This window comes from Myripristis murdjan, chromosome 3 (genome assembly GCF_902150065.1).
Source record: "Myripristis murdjan chromosome 3, fMyrMur1.1, whole genome shotgun sequence".
Classification (NCBI taxonomy): domain Eukaryota; kingdom Metazoa; phylum Chordata; class Actinopteri; order Holocentriformes; family Holocentridae; genus Myripristis; species Myripristis murdjan.
Genome location: NC_043982.1, coordinates 39870863 through 39884092, shown reverse-complemented (window position 1 = coordinate 39884092; position 13230 = coordinate 39870863). Strand labels below are relative to the sequence as shown.

General features: G+C 45.6%; 1 protein-coding gene across 3 annotated transcripts in view; it reads left to right on the top strand.

Annotated features, from left to right (window-relative positions):
* shank2b (SH3 and multiple ankyrin repeat domains 2b) overlaps positions 1 to 13230 on the top strand; it is a 204837-nt gene that overhangs the window by 183885 nt on the left and 7722 nt on the right. The window contains exons 19-23 of one of the 3 annotated variants that reach the window (XM_030076253.1): positions 112 to 120; positions 1373 to 1396; positions 3130 to 3242; positions 3591 to 3696; positions 4515 to 7032. In XM_030076253.1, the coding sequence (XP_029932113.1) occupies positions 112 to 120; positions 1373 to 1396; positions 3130 to 3242; positions 3591 to 3696; positions 4515 to 7032 (2770 nt within the window). The remainder of the gene's footprint in view (positions 1 to 111; positions 121 to 1372; positions 1397 to 3129; positions 3243 to 3590; positions 3697 to 4514; positions 7033 to 13230) is intronic. The other 2 variants (XM_030076260.1, XM_030076268.1) reach the window with 2 other exon arrangements.

Sequence of the window (13230 nt, the reverse complement as noted above, 5' to 3'; positions counted from 1 at the left end):
TTCCTGGTTTGGCCTCGATTCACTGGTTTGCCGTTAGCGAAGCCCTCCGTCTAACCACAAGCTCTCTTTGGTCTTCTCTCTGTCGTCACTGGGCGATTGTTCTCCCAACAGTGGATAAAGGTAAGCAGTAACGCTGCATAACCTGACGCCATCCATTTTTGTTCCCCTGCAACATCACTCGGCTTGCAGTGACCAAATTCAGCTTCCGTTTCAAGCTGTTTTTTAAATTTTAAGTTTGCCATCGCTCGGTGCATTTTGTTGTTTTGCTTTGCTTGACTCTTTCAAAAAAAAAAAAAAAAGAAAAAGAAAAACCAAACCACGTTTTTGCCACCAAGGAGTTTTCCCAGTCATCTGTGATGTCATCATGTCCTGCTCTCCTTTGTCATCCTGCATGAGGGATTCTTGTTTCTAAGATACCCTCACGGGCCGTTGCCGTGGAAACAAGGAGCGAACGAATCATAAATATGACATCAGTGTGACATTAGCATCTTCGGGTTTTCTGAGCCGTGTATGTACATGTGTGTGTGTGTGTGTGTGTGTGTGTATGTTCAGAGGGCCCCATGCTCGGCATTAAAGTGATGTGCTGTCCTAATACCTCCTGACGGAGAGGACAGTCAGCGATTTTGAGACTCTCAGGCAGCAGGAGACAGGAGAGGCCACAGTGGTGCTAAAGCACTCAGAGATGGAGGAGAGTGAGCAGGAGAGAGGAATGAAAGTGGGAGTGAAGTAGAAGCAAAGGAAGGAAAGAAGCATGTAAGACCGAAGGGAGGACGGGTGGGTGGATTGGTTGAAATAGCAGCTTGTGATTTATATTCTTAAAATGCATCGGTGATCAGCGAGTGAATTGCTTTATTGCTTTGTTCCTCGGCCCAACGGTGCACAAAGAGCCGAACAGGTAGAGAGATCGAGGGTTAAAGGCAGGGAGGGGAATCTAAACCGCAGAAAAAATGCTTAACGACAGAAATATACTTGTTGTTCTGCATGTTTTTTTTTTTTTTCTCCCTTGGCTCAGTGTTGCCTTTTGTGTAATTTTAAATCATGCATGGATGAATCTTCCTGCTGACTCCTGTATGGAGACTGAAACACGAATGCTTCAAATACAACCACGGGCCTATTGATCAATATGCTGTGTACATCCAAATGCGATACATAATTCATCTCTCATGTGTTTTAATGTGCAATGTAGGACGCACACAGCATGTGCATCTGCCAGTGCAACAGCACAAATCTACCTGCAGGAAAGCTTTAACTATGTAATTTCCTCGCATATCAAAAGCCTCGTAGAGCAATAAAACTTTACTCAGCATGGAGGAGCGATGGAGTCTGTTTTTATGGCTTGCAACTCTCAGATATATTTTCTATCACCCCTAAGCCACTCTAAGGAAAAAGAAAGGTGGTAAGTTACCGTAGGCATGCTTTATTTAATAATCCAGTATGTCTAATAACTGACTTATGACTTACACAATGTATGTCTGCATCACTGTCATCGACTAATCCTGTTTTAGATGCTGATGATTCATTTTGATTCTTTAGAAGATGATTTGTCTGACTTTTTTTTTTTTTTTTTTTTAAAGAAATATATATATAGTCATAAATAGTTGCATGTTTTAGATTGTGTTTGGACTATTGCATTTGTTCTTTAATTCATTTTGTTTTAAATGGTGTTTATGCATGATCTGGTGTCTCAATGATGTTGAATGAAATGGCGTTAATATTTAGGCCACCTCTTTCCCTTGTAAACAATCCCAGATTATTGTTTCCTTGGTGACCCAGATTAAGTCTCGCTCGGCTTGGATGCTGGATAGTACATTTTGCGCGTTTCTGATTAAAGGGGTTTGTTCACCTTGCCTCCAAAAAATGTTTCATTTAGGTTTGTCCAGAGTCTGAATTTGTGCCACAGACGGTAGCAAGTCCGTATTCTTTATCGTTTGGCAGAGCTGCAGGCCTCAAACACAGAGACACAGCAGCAGACCCTTCATGGAGAATTACAAAACATTTTACTTAGAGCAATGTGTGTGTATGTGTTTGTGTGTGTGTGTGTCAGAGAGAGAGAGTGTGTGTGTGTAGAGTGTTTGTGAGCAAATACATGTTGCTGTAAGTAAGCATTTGCTCATTCTTCATGACCTAAAAAGGTCTGCTGCTATGTTTCTTTTCTTCCTGCGTGCCTCTGCGTGTGTGTGTGTGTGTGTGCGCGCGCATGTGTGTGTGTGTCTGAGTTTATTCCAGGAAACGTTTCACTCAAAGCTAAGTTTCCAGGGAAACGACATTGCATGTTTTCTGATATGCTGTAACAGCATTCCAAGTGGGAGACAGATAGGAGAGAGAAAGAGTCTCTGTGTTGTGTGTTTGTGTGCGCGCGTGTGCGTGTGCGTGTGTGTGTGTGTGTGTGTGTAATCCAGCTCTAACCATAGTTAAGGTCAATGATGCTCCTCTCCTCCCCTTTCCACCCCTCCCCTCCCTTCCTCCCCCCTCCCCACTCCTCTCCTCTGTGTGTAGATGCTCAGAAGAAGAGGATTGTTTTCCAAGTCACTCTAAGTAATCACATCCCTAATGCATGGAAGCTTTCTACACACGAGATAAACCTAGCTAGGGAGGCGATAAGAGGCTAGACGAGGGATAGCATGTAGCTTCTCTGAGCAACATCTTTGACGTAAAGGTTTACTCTATCTGATGGCATCATCACACACCACAGGGAAGTTCAAACCTTGCCAGACCTGCAGTGCAGCTGGCACCTTTCCCACATTACAGGCTCACGAGATTGACAAATGTAACAGCAGCCTTGGCAGATTTCACACTGATTGGTTGTTGAATATTAATTGAGGGAACGACCCTGAAAGTTGGATGATGCTGCTTGGGAGTTGGCTGTTTGGAAAGAGCTTGCACGGCTTCCGAGGCTGGACGCAAACACACCCAGCACATTTCATCAGCGCCCCCCCTTGTTCCCTCCAAATGTGTTTCACTGTTTTTTGGTTCCGGTTTCATCCGCAATTAAGTCTGGAAACAGAGGAAAGGGTCACTTGAGAATTATTGGCTTGCATTCGGCCATAACATCTCCGTAAGACTATGTGAGTAGGTTCTGCTGTGGTGCTTTTTGATGCTCACGCCTTATGGCTTTGGTTTGTCTTGCAGACAAAGTGGATGAGGTGTCACCTATCCAGAAGAACGCAACAGTCGATATGAAGGTAGCCACCATTAAACCACGCCCATCTAGTCGCTGCTTGGTTACACCGACTGACATGAATGTAAGTGACGAGAATAAAACACCAACATCTAATACTGCATGCAAAAGGAGAGCATTCGGCTAAACGGGAAGTTCAGCAGACACACCTGCCTTTGCTTGGGCACACGTTTTGCTAAGCATGCGCTTTCCTGTTCCTGCAACCAGAATGGCTGTCGGCAAATCAAAATGTAGAGCAAGGCATAATTGTTCTTATCTGGCAATGTGTTGTGTGCAGTCTCCTCCTGTAAAAAAAAAAAATCTCTTGTAGCTGAAAATAAATGTTAATCTGCACAACCAGCAGAGACATGATGGACAGTGTTTGTTTTTGAAAACGCTAGTTAACACTAAGGACGTTTCATTTGGTTTGCAGTCCATGTATCATGACCGCCAGGGAGTAGCAGTGGTGCCACCCACTGTGCCAGGGGCATTTCTGGGGATACCTGCCAAGGGCACCATGAAAAAACAGAAGTCCATAGGTATGACATGCATTTGATTTCGTGTGTGTGTGTGCGTGTGTGTCTTTGTGTGTGTGTGTCAGATATTTGTGAACTGCAGCTACTGTACCCAGTGCTGTTAGCCTCTGTTAATGCTCAGTGGAATAGCGCTGTACAAACCGACAATATTAAAACTAATTATAAAAAATTAGAGTGATCCAGTCACCAAAGTATGCTTTCAGGCGATAATATTGGAGGTCATTAAGCATATGCTGAAACCTCATTCTTTATGCTAAACTAGTGAGACGTCACACTGGGTAATGTTATGCACAGCCCGTTTGATTCTCCATGCTATTTGTAGCCCTGAGGCAGGCCTTTTTTTGTAATAATTGCAATAAAATCACTTTTAACATGTTCTAGGGAGCTGGCCTTAATTATTTTTTGCTGTCAAAGGGTTAGAGACGCAGGCTTACAGCTGTAACCTGTTACCAGTCCAAATACCCAACTGGGAAAATGAACAGGACACGTTATGAGAACTGAGTAATGTACTCCCGTCACTCAGTGACTAGGAGCAACTTATTGGCCATCAGTACGAGACTGTGGTTATGCTATATAGTCCCCAGAAGGAAATGTGTGTAAATATGAAGCAGGACGTTATTAAAATAAGCTTATTGAAATAATCAAGCGTGCTCAGCAAACTTTCCCTGGATACATATAAGTTAAAAAACAGGTCACATCAGCATATGTGACATTTTCAATGGGCAGAGGAGGATGCATTTTAAAAATAGGAAAGTCTCTCCTAAGTCCTCACATAACTTCCCCCCCTCCCCCTTTTCTTTCCAATCCTGTGTTTCTCCTAGGTACGTCGGAGGATGATAAACAGGGATTCCTCACACCTCCTCTTCTCAAGTTCTCCCGAAGCCTTTCTATGCCGGACACCTCAGAGGACATTCCCCCTCCCCCAGCCATTTCACCCCCCTCTCCACCCGCCTACAACTCAGCGGCCACCTCTACACCCAGGGGCTATGGTACCACACGGCCCGGCTTCACCCAGAACTCCCCTGTCAATGCAGTGACAACTATCAGCCGGACTACCGACGTTGGTACGTTAAGGCGTGGCTATTACCGCCAGAGCTCGGAGCAGTTTGAGAGCACACGTAGTCGAGGGCGGGCACCGGTGCCTGAGAATCCTTATTCCGAGGTGGGCAATAAGACACTATACGTGCCAGCCAAGCCAGCCCGAAGGAAGGGCATGCTGGTAAAGCAGCCCAATGTTGAGGACAGCCCCGAGAAAACGTGCCACATGCCAGCAAGCCCCTCAGGCCCGGTGTCCATGCCTACCACACCTACAGAGAGAACGTGCTCTTCCATCCCCATCCCCACCATCATTGTCAAGGAGCCCTCCACCAGCAGCAGTGGAAAGAGTAGCCAAGGCAGCAGTATGGAGATTGAGCCCACCACTCCCGAACACCCACCTCTGACACCCACTGTTGGTGGCAGTGGAGGTTTGCGTCCCGAGGACCCTCTGGCTATGAGCAACCCCTTTGCAGCAGCTATTGCTGGGGCGGTTCGGGACCGGGAGAAGAGGTTAGAGGCCAGAAAGAACTCACCTGCCTTCCAGTCAATAGACATAGGAGATGATGACATGGGTGGGCCTACTCCAACGCCCCGTCTGCGTCATTCCAAGTCTATTGATGAAGGCATGTTCAGTAGCGATGAGCACCTTCGAAGGATAATGGCTCCCCCTTCCACAGCGCAGCTTGGGCCACCTGTCGGGGGTGGCAGTGGCAACATGACAGATTTCAATAGCCCTGAACCCACAGTGGTGCGGGAGCCTCTGAACACTAGAACGGGCCAGTGTCCCAACCTGGACAGTCCTGTTAGTCTCCCATCTACTCCCCCTAAGACCCACTATAGTGCCAATGGGACCTACCTCCATCCTGTCACGGGCAAACCCTTGGATCCTAATTCACCACTTGCCCTTGCTCTGGCAGCACGTGACCGGGCCATGAAGGAGCAGCAGAACCACCCACAGAATCTGCCAACCAATCCTCCCCAAGTTCAGTCGACTACCAAGCACGAACCCCAGTCCCTCCCCACTCAGTCAAGCCACAAACCAGACCTCAACCAGCCGCTGTTTATCGACACCAAACTACGCTCCGGGATAGAGACAGGTTTTGCTGCAATTACCACAGCAACCATGGGGCGGCCCGGCCGAGGCGGCCTGCGGAGGCAGATGACAGAGCAGAAGTATGAGTCAGACGGGGCACGGGAGGAGAGGCAGCAGCAGACAGCGGAGGAAAGGAAGGGCACACCAACGGACATGGCAGACATGTCACCTAAGTCAGCGGGGCTACTGATGGTCCACACCAGCACAGAAACAGCCACCAAGGTCAAACTCAACGTCTCTGAGGTGGAGGGGCACGACAGCAACAGCCCAGCTGAGCTAAAGGACCCTAATCACCCTGACCCCGTCAACACCTCTGTTCTCTCTAATCCTCAGATGCCCACATCACGAAGGAGGAGTGTTCATGCTGGAGAATCCCTTGATGAACCTGTCAAGCTGCCTTTCCGCATCCCCCCTCCTCCTTTGGCCTCAGTTGATATAGATGAGGAATTTGTCTTCTCGGAGCCCCTTCCCCCACCCCTTGAGTTTGCCAACAGCATCGACATCCCTGATGACCAGGCATCCGCCATTGCGGAGATGCTCCAGCAGCAGAGGCGGAACGGAGCACCTGGTTTACCCCCCTACCACCCACATGCTCCGCCACCTGTCACTGAGCAACACAAACGGATGGCAAACTGTATGCTCTCCAACTACCCTCCTCCCCCCGACTCCGAGGCAGGGGTGGGCGACTCGGGTATCGAGGAGGTGGACAGCCGCAGCAGCGGGGACCCTCAGCACATGGAGACCACCAGCACCGTCTCCAGCATCTCTACCCTGTCGTCAGAGGGAGGCTTCTGCGACAGTGCACTGGAGAGCCTTTATGCTGCCGCTGATGGACATGCCTTCCTTGTGGACCGGCCTCCTGTCCCACCCAAACCCAAAGTCAAGTCTGTCATCAACAGAACCTCGCTTTACCATGATGCCCTCATTGAAGAGCCTCCTGAGTCCTATGGGTCACCACCCCAAGTCCCTCCCCCTCCCCCTGGATCTTCCTCTTCCTCTGAAGCTCCTAGGACTCCCACCCAGAGGACATCCAAGCTGTGGGGTGATCAGCCCCCGGAGCTCCGGAGCCCTCCATCCACACCAGAGACCAAGAACACGGTTATCACTGAGCTGAGCTCCATTCTGCAGCAAATGAATCGCGACAGGCCGCCCAAGCCGGGGGAAAGCCTTGACTCCCCCACGGGGACCAGGGGAGGCTTTGGAACAAGGTATTTGAAAAATCTATGGGACAAAATGATTTTAAGATTGTTAGCTGAGTTCTCACTCTGTCTCCTTGGGGTGTATGGTATTTTTTCATGCATTTGCCTCTGTAAGCACTGTCCATTTCATTTATGTTTGAAGACCAGTGTAATAGTATGCATATCCACAGTTAAGGCTGATGTGGGTCTGTATAATTTGAAGCACAACCAAACTCAAGAAGTGCTGCCCTCACATGTTGTTTCTTACATGCTCCCAGCATATATGACCTACCATCCTGCCTGTCTTCATTTTCACCATTTTATGGTCACTTGTGTGTGTATTTTATTCATCATATCTGAATGTGGCCAAATCCCAACCCTTACAATGTACAGTGCTTCAGTGATATGGTATTTGCATGGTGTGGTGTGTGTTTTAGCGTTGATACCATGACTTACTGTGTGATGACTTTGATAACATTATTACTAAGTTGCATGTGCACAGCAGATATTTCAGACTTCAGCAGGGTTGTCCAAGAAGTTGAGATTTCAGTGGGTTTTTTTTTTTTTTTTTTTGCAAGTTGGGACAGGGCTTAACTGGTTTCCTACACATTTTGGGTTGTGAGAGAAGAAATGGTAGAATATAGTTTTGAAACTACAAAAAAACTAAGACAGTTTCAGTAAAATAGTATAGTTTTTGCAATGCTCCACTGCAGGTTCAAAATTAATCACACCTGCTAGTTCTGGTTTGTACAGGTAGCGTAAGATTTAAACTTTGGTGATCAGTCATAGCTTTTGCACTGTGGGAGAGCAACCAGATGTTACGGATTATGCTGTTTTGAGGAGTGTGTGTGTGTGTGTGTGTGTGTGTGTGTGTGTGTGTGTGTGTGGGAGAGTGCAGGTGTGTGATGCAGTTTGAATGGTCTGGTTTTAGATGAATGGCTAAGTCAAGGTTCTTTAGAGGCTTTACAAAGCTATGGCTTAGGACTGGGCGATATACCGAAAATTTACCGATACCGAAATTTATGACGATAACCGACGTCACTTTGCTCATGTTGGTATGTTAGGTATTTAAAATAAAAAATAAATAAATAAAAGTAGTTTTTGTATTTTTTGGCTGTATGTAGGTAGGCCTGTTCATGTCCCTTTAAGACGCTGTACTACGTGTACAGCGTGTGTCCAGTCTGCAACAAGAAGGGAAAGAGACGCTGAGGAAACGGAGGACGGCTCAAATGTAGAAGCGGCTGCTAGGTAGTCGAAGTAGATTCAGTCGAGGAGGACTTGCTTGTCATATTTTGTACTTCTAAACTTGGTTTGAGTGTCAGTTGTTCAATAAATTTAACTAAAAGTATTTAATATGTATTTTCTTGAGTTATTCTCAGACAGCACAGAGTTAGAGTCGCACTTCTCAGGCATGCAAACTTGTCGCCTTTCGGCTACAATCACCATTTTTTTTTTTTTTTTTGGTCAGTCGGGTCATTCACGTGAATCTCGTAGTTTGGAAGAGACGCCTGGCCTCAGAGTCCGATGGAAAGTTTTAACGTTAGTTTGAAGGAACCGCCTTACGTTAAATTAGACCCTGCATAATGTTATGCTTCGAGCAAAATGGCTAACGTTAGTTAGCAAGACAAGCGGCCATATGATGCTGGAATCTCCATTCGCAAGATAGCGAACTAATTAGCCAGCTAACGTTAGCTAGTGCTAATGTTAATTCCAGCATGGTCTGCTTGTCTTGCTAACTAACGTTAGCCATTTAGCTCTAAGCATGTGCTTGAGCAAGCATATGCTTGCTATGTAAGGGCCAAGTCTTCCAGCTAACTAGCAACTCCCGTTATAGGAGAGGAGGACCCCCCCGGACCCCCGTGACACTGTCACCTCTTTTACTGTGAGGAGTTTGCATGTCTGACTTCTGTAAATACAGCAGTTATAGCAAGTAGGAGGCATACTGTCAATAAAACTGTCTGTAGAGCAAGAAATTAAGCTGCCATTGTCATATTGATTTGAGGCCATATCGCCCAGCCCTACTATGGCTCACCCGAAACACAGGGGTTCAAATTCCCAACATGGCTAGTCTACCACATACACCTCTACTGAGTCCTGTCTCCAAACAGCACTTGTTGTCATTTTTTTAACCATCATTGTCAAGGTTGACAGAGTTTGAAATTTTCTCACATGACATAATTACCTGTAAAACACACCTAGTGGGCGGATGGGTTACGTTGGTTCATGTTCAATCTGCACAGCAGCCACAAGCAACTGTTTACTCTTTTTCTACATTGCTTAGATCTGTTCCTGATGTTTGGCAGCAGTGGTGAACATAAATGCCTGTAAATGCTCAGGATGCTCCTCGTATGAGGCGATGGGTTGGTGCCAGAGCTGTTTAGAGTTTACGGTTGTTAACTTGGAGTTATGGTCATTGAATAACCTCTGCGCCCCCGGAGCTGGGGATATGAAAAAGATGTACCTCTTGGAGTTTTCTCTCCTGTTGCAGCCTTCATAAAGTTACACTCCACTGCATGGCTTTTATAACCAATCCATCATTTGTCATCTAGTGCATCACTTTATCTTCCATCTACTGGGATGCTTTTATTTACTTTTTTCTTCTTTTTTTGTCTCATGTCACATTTTTAAAACTAAATATTTACCACAGTGGGCACAAACGCATTGACAGAGGGCCACTGTTGTATTAAATGAAAGCTAGGGTTTAAAGCTAACGTGAGTGGGGTTTATTTGTTGATGTGGTTGCGTTGTGTGAAGGTAGATTTGTTGTAACAGGGCTTATCATCTGCAGCTCCTTGTAGATTGTACAGGGCATTGAGGGACTCAAATTTGCAATAACTAAGACAACCTTTTGATGGCCCCCACACCTCAACCCGCTCGGCTCATGGTTTTTTAAACTCACCTCTCCCCCCGTATGAGGAAGAAATAAAAAGCACAATAAATAATTCACCGGTCACATGCATTTTACATGAACAGACCCATCCCTCATCACAGAGGTGTAGAGCAGAGAGAGTAAGTCGATTCCTCGCCGCGGTCATGCTTTCTAATCTAATCAACACCGCGAGATCATCACAGCAGCAGCCATTTTGGTAATTAGAGTGAGATGCCCAGCAGCTGCTCAGAAGTGGCCTTGTGTACTCCCCTTCACGCTCCACGCCGCATGCTGTCATATTATCCACAAATTCATCCTCTGCAGTTCATGTCTGTTGACCTTTGCACCTTGTACTCATCTCATTTTCAGCGCTCGCCTCTCCATCTTCATCTCCATTTCCTCCAGTCTCCCGTAGTTCCCTCATCTCTTCTTTCTTCATGCCCTCTATGTCTTCCATCTTCACAGGTAGGTTTCACTGGCCGCTACCATGACACACTGAAACCCTGTTTATCATTTGCTTTTTCTGTCTTTCTAGCCTTTTTTTTACGTAGGCCTGTAGGGCGTTATGTTGCCATGGTGGCATCTAGACATGTTCCTGTGGACACAACCGCTCAGCAACATGATAGAGACTTTACACTTAAAGCTTTAGGTTCCCAGGTGTGCTGATGAGATGTTGGCGCACCTTGCTGTGTAAATTTGCATATTAATGAGACACAGCTGATTTTCCCGGTACTGTTATGTAATTCCTGACCATTTTCACCTCTGCACGTCCAGTGGTTCAGTTCCTATGGGAAGCATTTCCTGCACAAAGGCTTGAAGTCCATAGGAGTTGTTAGCCTGGCTCTGTCAAAGTGAAAAAGGAGAAATATTAGCGAAATAATGTATTAATTACCTTAATTAATGTCCTCACCTGTGTAACTATGTTCACTACATAATAGTGATTATGGCAGAACACCAGACAGCTCCAAAACCTCGTGTTTTTTGTACAAAGCTGTGTTGCCTTTGTAGAGGGATGTCAGATGGGTAATTTGGTAATGCAGTTTCTTTCACGAGGTTTACAATACTGAGGAATCAGGTGCACGAGGTTGGTAACCTCTCAGAATAAACGAATCATTCCCCGCAGCCACGCGTTCACAATAGTTTCCTGAAACGAGAGGAGCGCTTTGCACAGTGAAATGAGTAATGACTTCTGGGAGGCAGCCATTATTAGGCCTATGCACTTACGCTGTGTTTAGGTCATGTCCGATTCACCGCAGATATGAGCTTCCGTCTTGGAAAACAAAGAAACGTTTACGCCGGGCTCCTGGCACGATATGAGATTTTTATGAAGGCTCCAATGTCTCCCTCTTGCCATCATGAATTGCTTATGTTTGTCAGCAGAGACAGCAGAAAGTGCAGTGAATCCAGCGATGTCGTCACTGCAAGACATCGCAGTTACTCGACTCATGAAAAGCAAAAATCTGCCTCCGACAGCCTGTTTACGGCTGATATTAAATTCATTTGATGGGAGCGGTAATGAAATAGGCTGAAATTGCTGCATCTAATTTTTTTTTTTATTCTCGTACTTTTTTAGTTGTGCTAATTCAGCAGAGTTTCCTCCATTTCTAAGCTGTTTGTGCCCTTCTCACCCAGTGTGCGGGCCACTCTTTGTGTTTATTACCTCGGCCACTCAAGGTGGATGGAGGTTAGACTTTTACCTCCGTTTGTTTGTTTGTTTGTTAGCAAGATAACTCAAAAACGGATGGAGGGATTTAGATGAAACTTCATGGAGGGACGGGTAAAGAGTAAAAGACGAGCTGATTTAATTTTGGAGTATCTCAGTTAAAAATCAAGGTCAAAGTTGCCCAGTTTGCTCTACATTCACATTTTGGCCAATATTTCTACACTGCAAAAACTCAAAATCTTACCAACATTATTTGTCTTATTTCAAGTCAAAAATGTCTTATTTCTAGTCAAAATATCTCATTACACTTAAAATAAGACATGATCAGCTCAGAAGTAACTTGTTTTTAGACAATTTTCACTTGTTTCAAGTGAAAATTTGCTTGAAACAAGTGAAAATTTGTTTGTTTCATTGGCAAAATTTGTTTCTTGTTTCTAGCTAATTTTCACTTATTTCAAGTGAATTTTCACTTTTTCCACCGGCAAATTTTGCCAGTGGAAAAAAACAATTTACTTCTGAGGTGATCATGTCTTATTTTAAGTGTAATGAGATATTTTGACTAGAAATAAGACATTTTGACTTGAAATAAGACAATCTTGGTAAGATTTTGCGTTTTTGCACTGTAGAATGAGGCGTTGTAGAAACTTGTGGCTAGGTGTGTTATGTTGATGGATTATGCAGCGTGGAGGCCGCTGTCCCTGGCTGCTCCGGTTGATTTTAAATCGGTAACGAAACATGATTTTGGATGATTTATTTTGATTTTTGAGGATTTTCAGTGATTCTCAAAAAAAAGTTCCATGAACGCCTCCAAGTTGCAGCAACGAGATCCCATCCCATTCTCTTGCTCGTTTTTTATTTAGCATTTTTTTTTTCCTTAAGATTATTTTTTTGGGGCGTTTATGCTTTATTTGATAGTGACAGTAGAGAGAGAGGAAAGGCAGGGGAGAGAGAGGAGATGACATGAAGCAAAGGGCTCAGGTTTTCTGCGGTAAAAACTTAGCCTTGATATGTGGTACGCGCTCTACCAGGTGAGCCACCGGGGCGCCCCACATTCTCTTGCTTGTTGTATGACATGTATATTTTAAGCTGCTCTGAGGTGTGTGTATGTGTGTGTGTGTCAACTCTACGTCAGATGGAGTTTGAACCCCACTCTCATGCTCGCCACCAATGTCTCCTTTTATCTAGGCTACCTTCTCGCCCGCAGCGGTTTTTCGAGTTGCGCTCCTCGCTGTGTGTTGTGGAAAGGTTTTCCAGGCACCGCGGCAGAAGATCAGTTTTAGTCCGCCCGAGACAGAGACAGAGATGGAGAGCCGTGATGTCGTTTGTACCTGGGAGAGGAGGCTCGCCCAGGGTATAGGAGGTCCTGCGTCGGAGACCATCAAACAGATGGCAACAGAGACCCAGAGAAGATGGCCTAGATTCACACATGCTCTCGCTCCCTCTCTCTCTCTCTGTGTGTCTGTTTCGATCTCGATCACTGGCTCTTACTCCTGCGCATGATTTCCTGCTCTCGCTCCTCTTTCGTCCCTCTCCCGCTCAGCGTGTTAGAATCAGCCTTAACGCGAATTGTAACATCAGATTCTCTCCTTTGGATGGTTGTGTGTGTGTGTATGTGTGTGTGTGTGTGTGTGTGTTTTATCTTTTTTTTTCTTTTTTCTTTTTTATCCCTGTCTCTTAGCCTCCCAGATTAAATGTG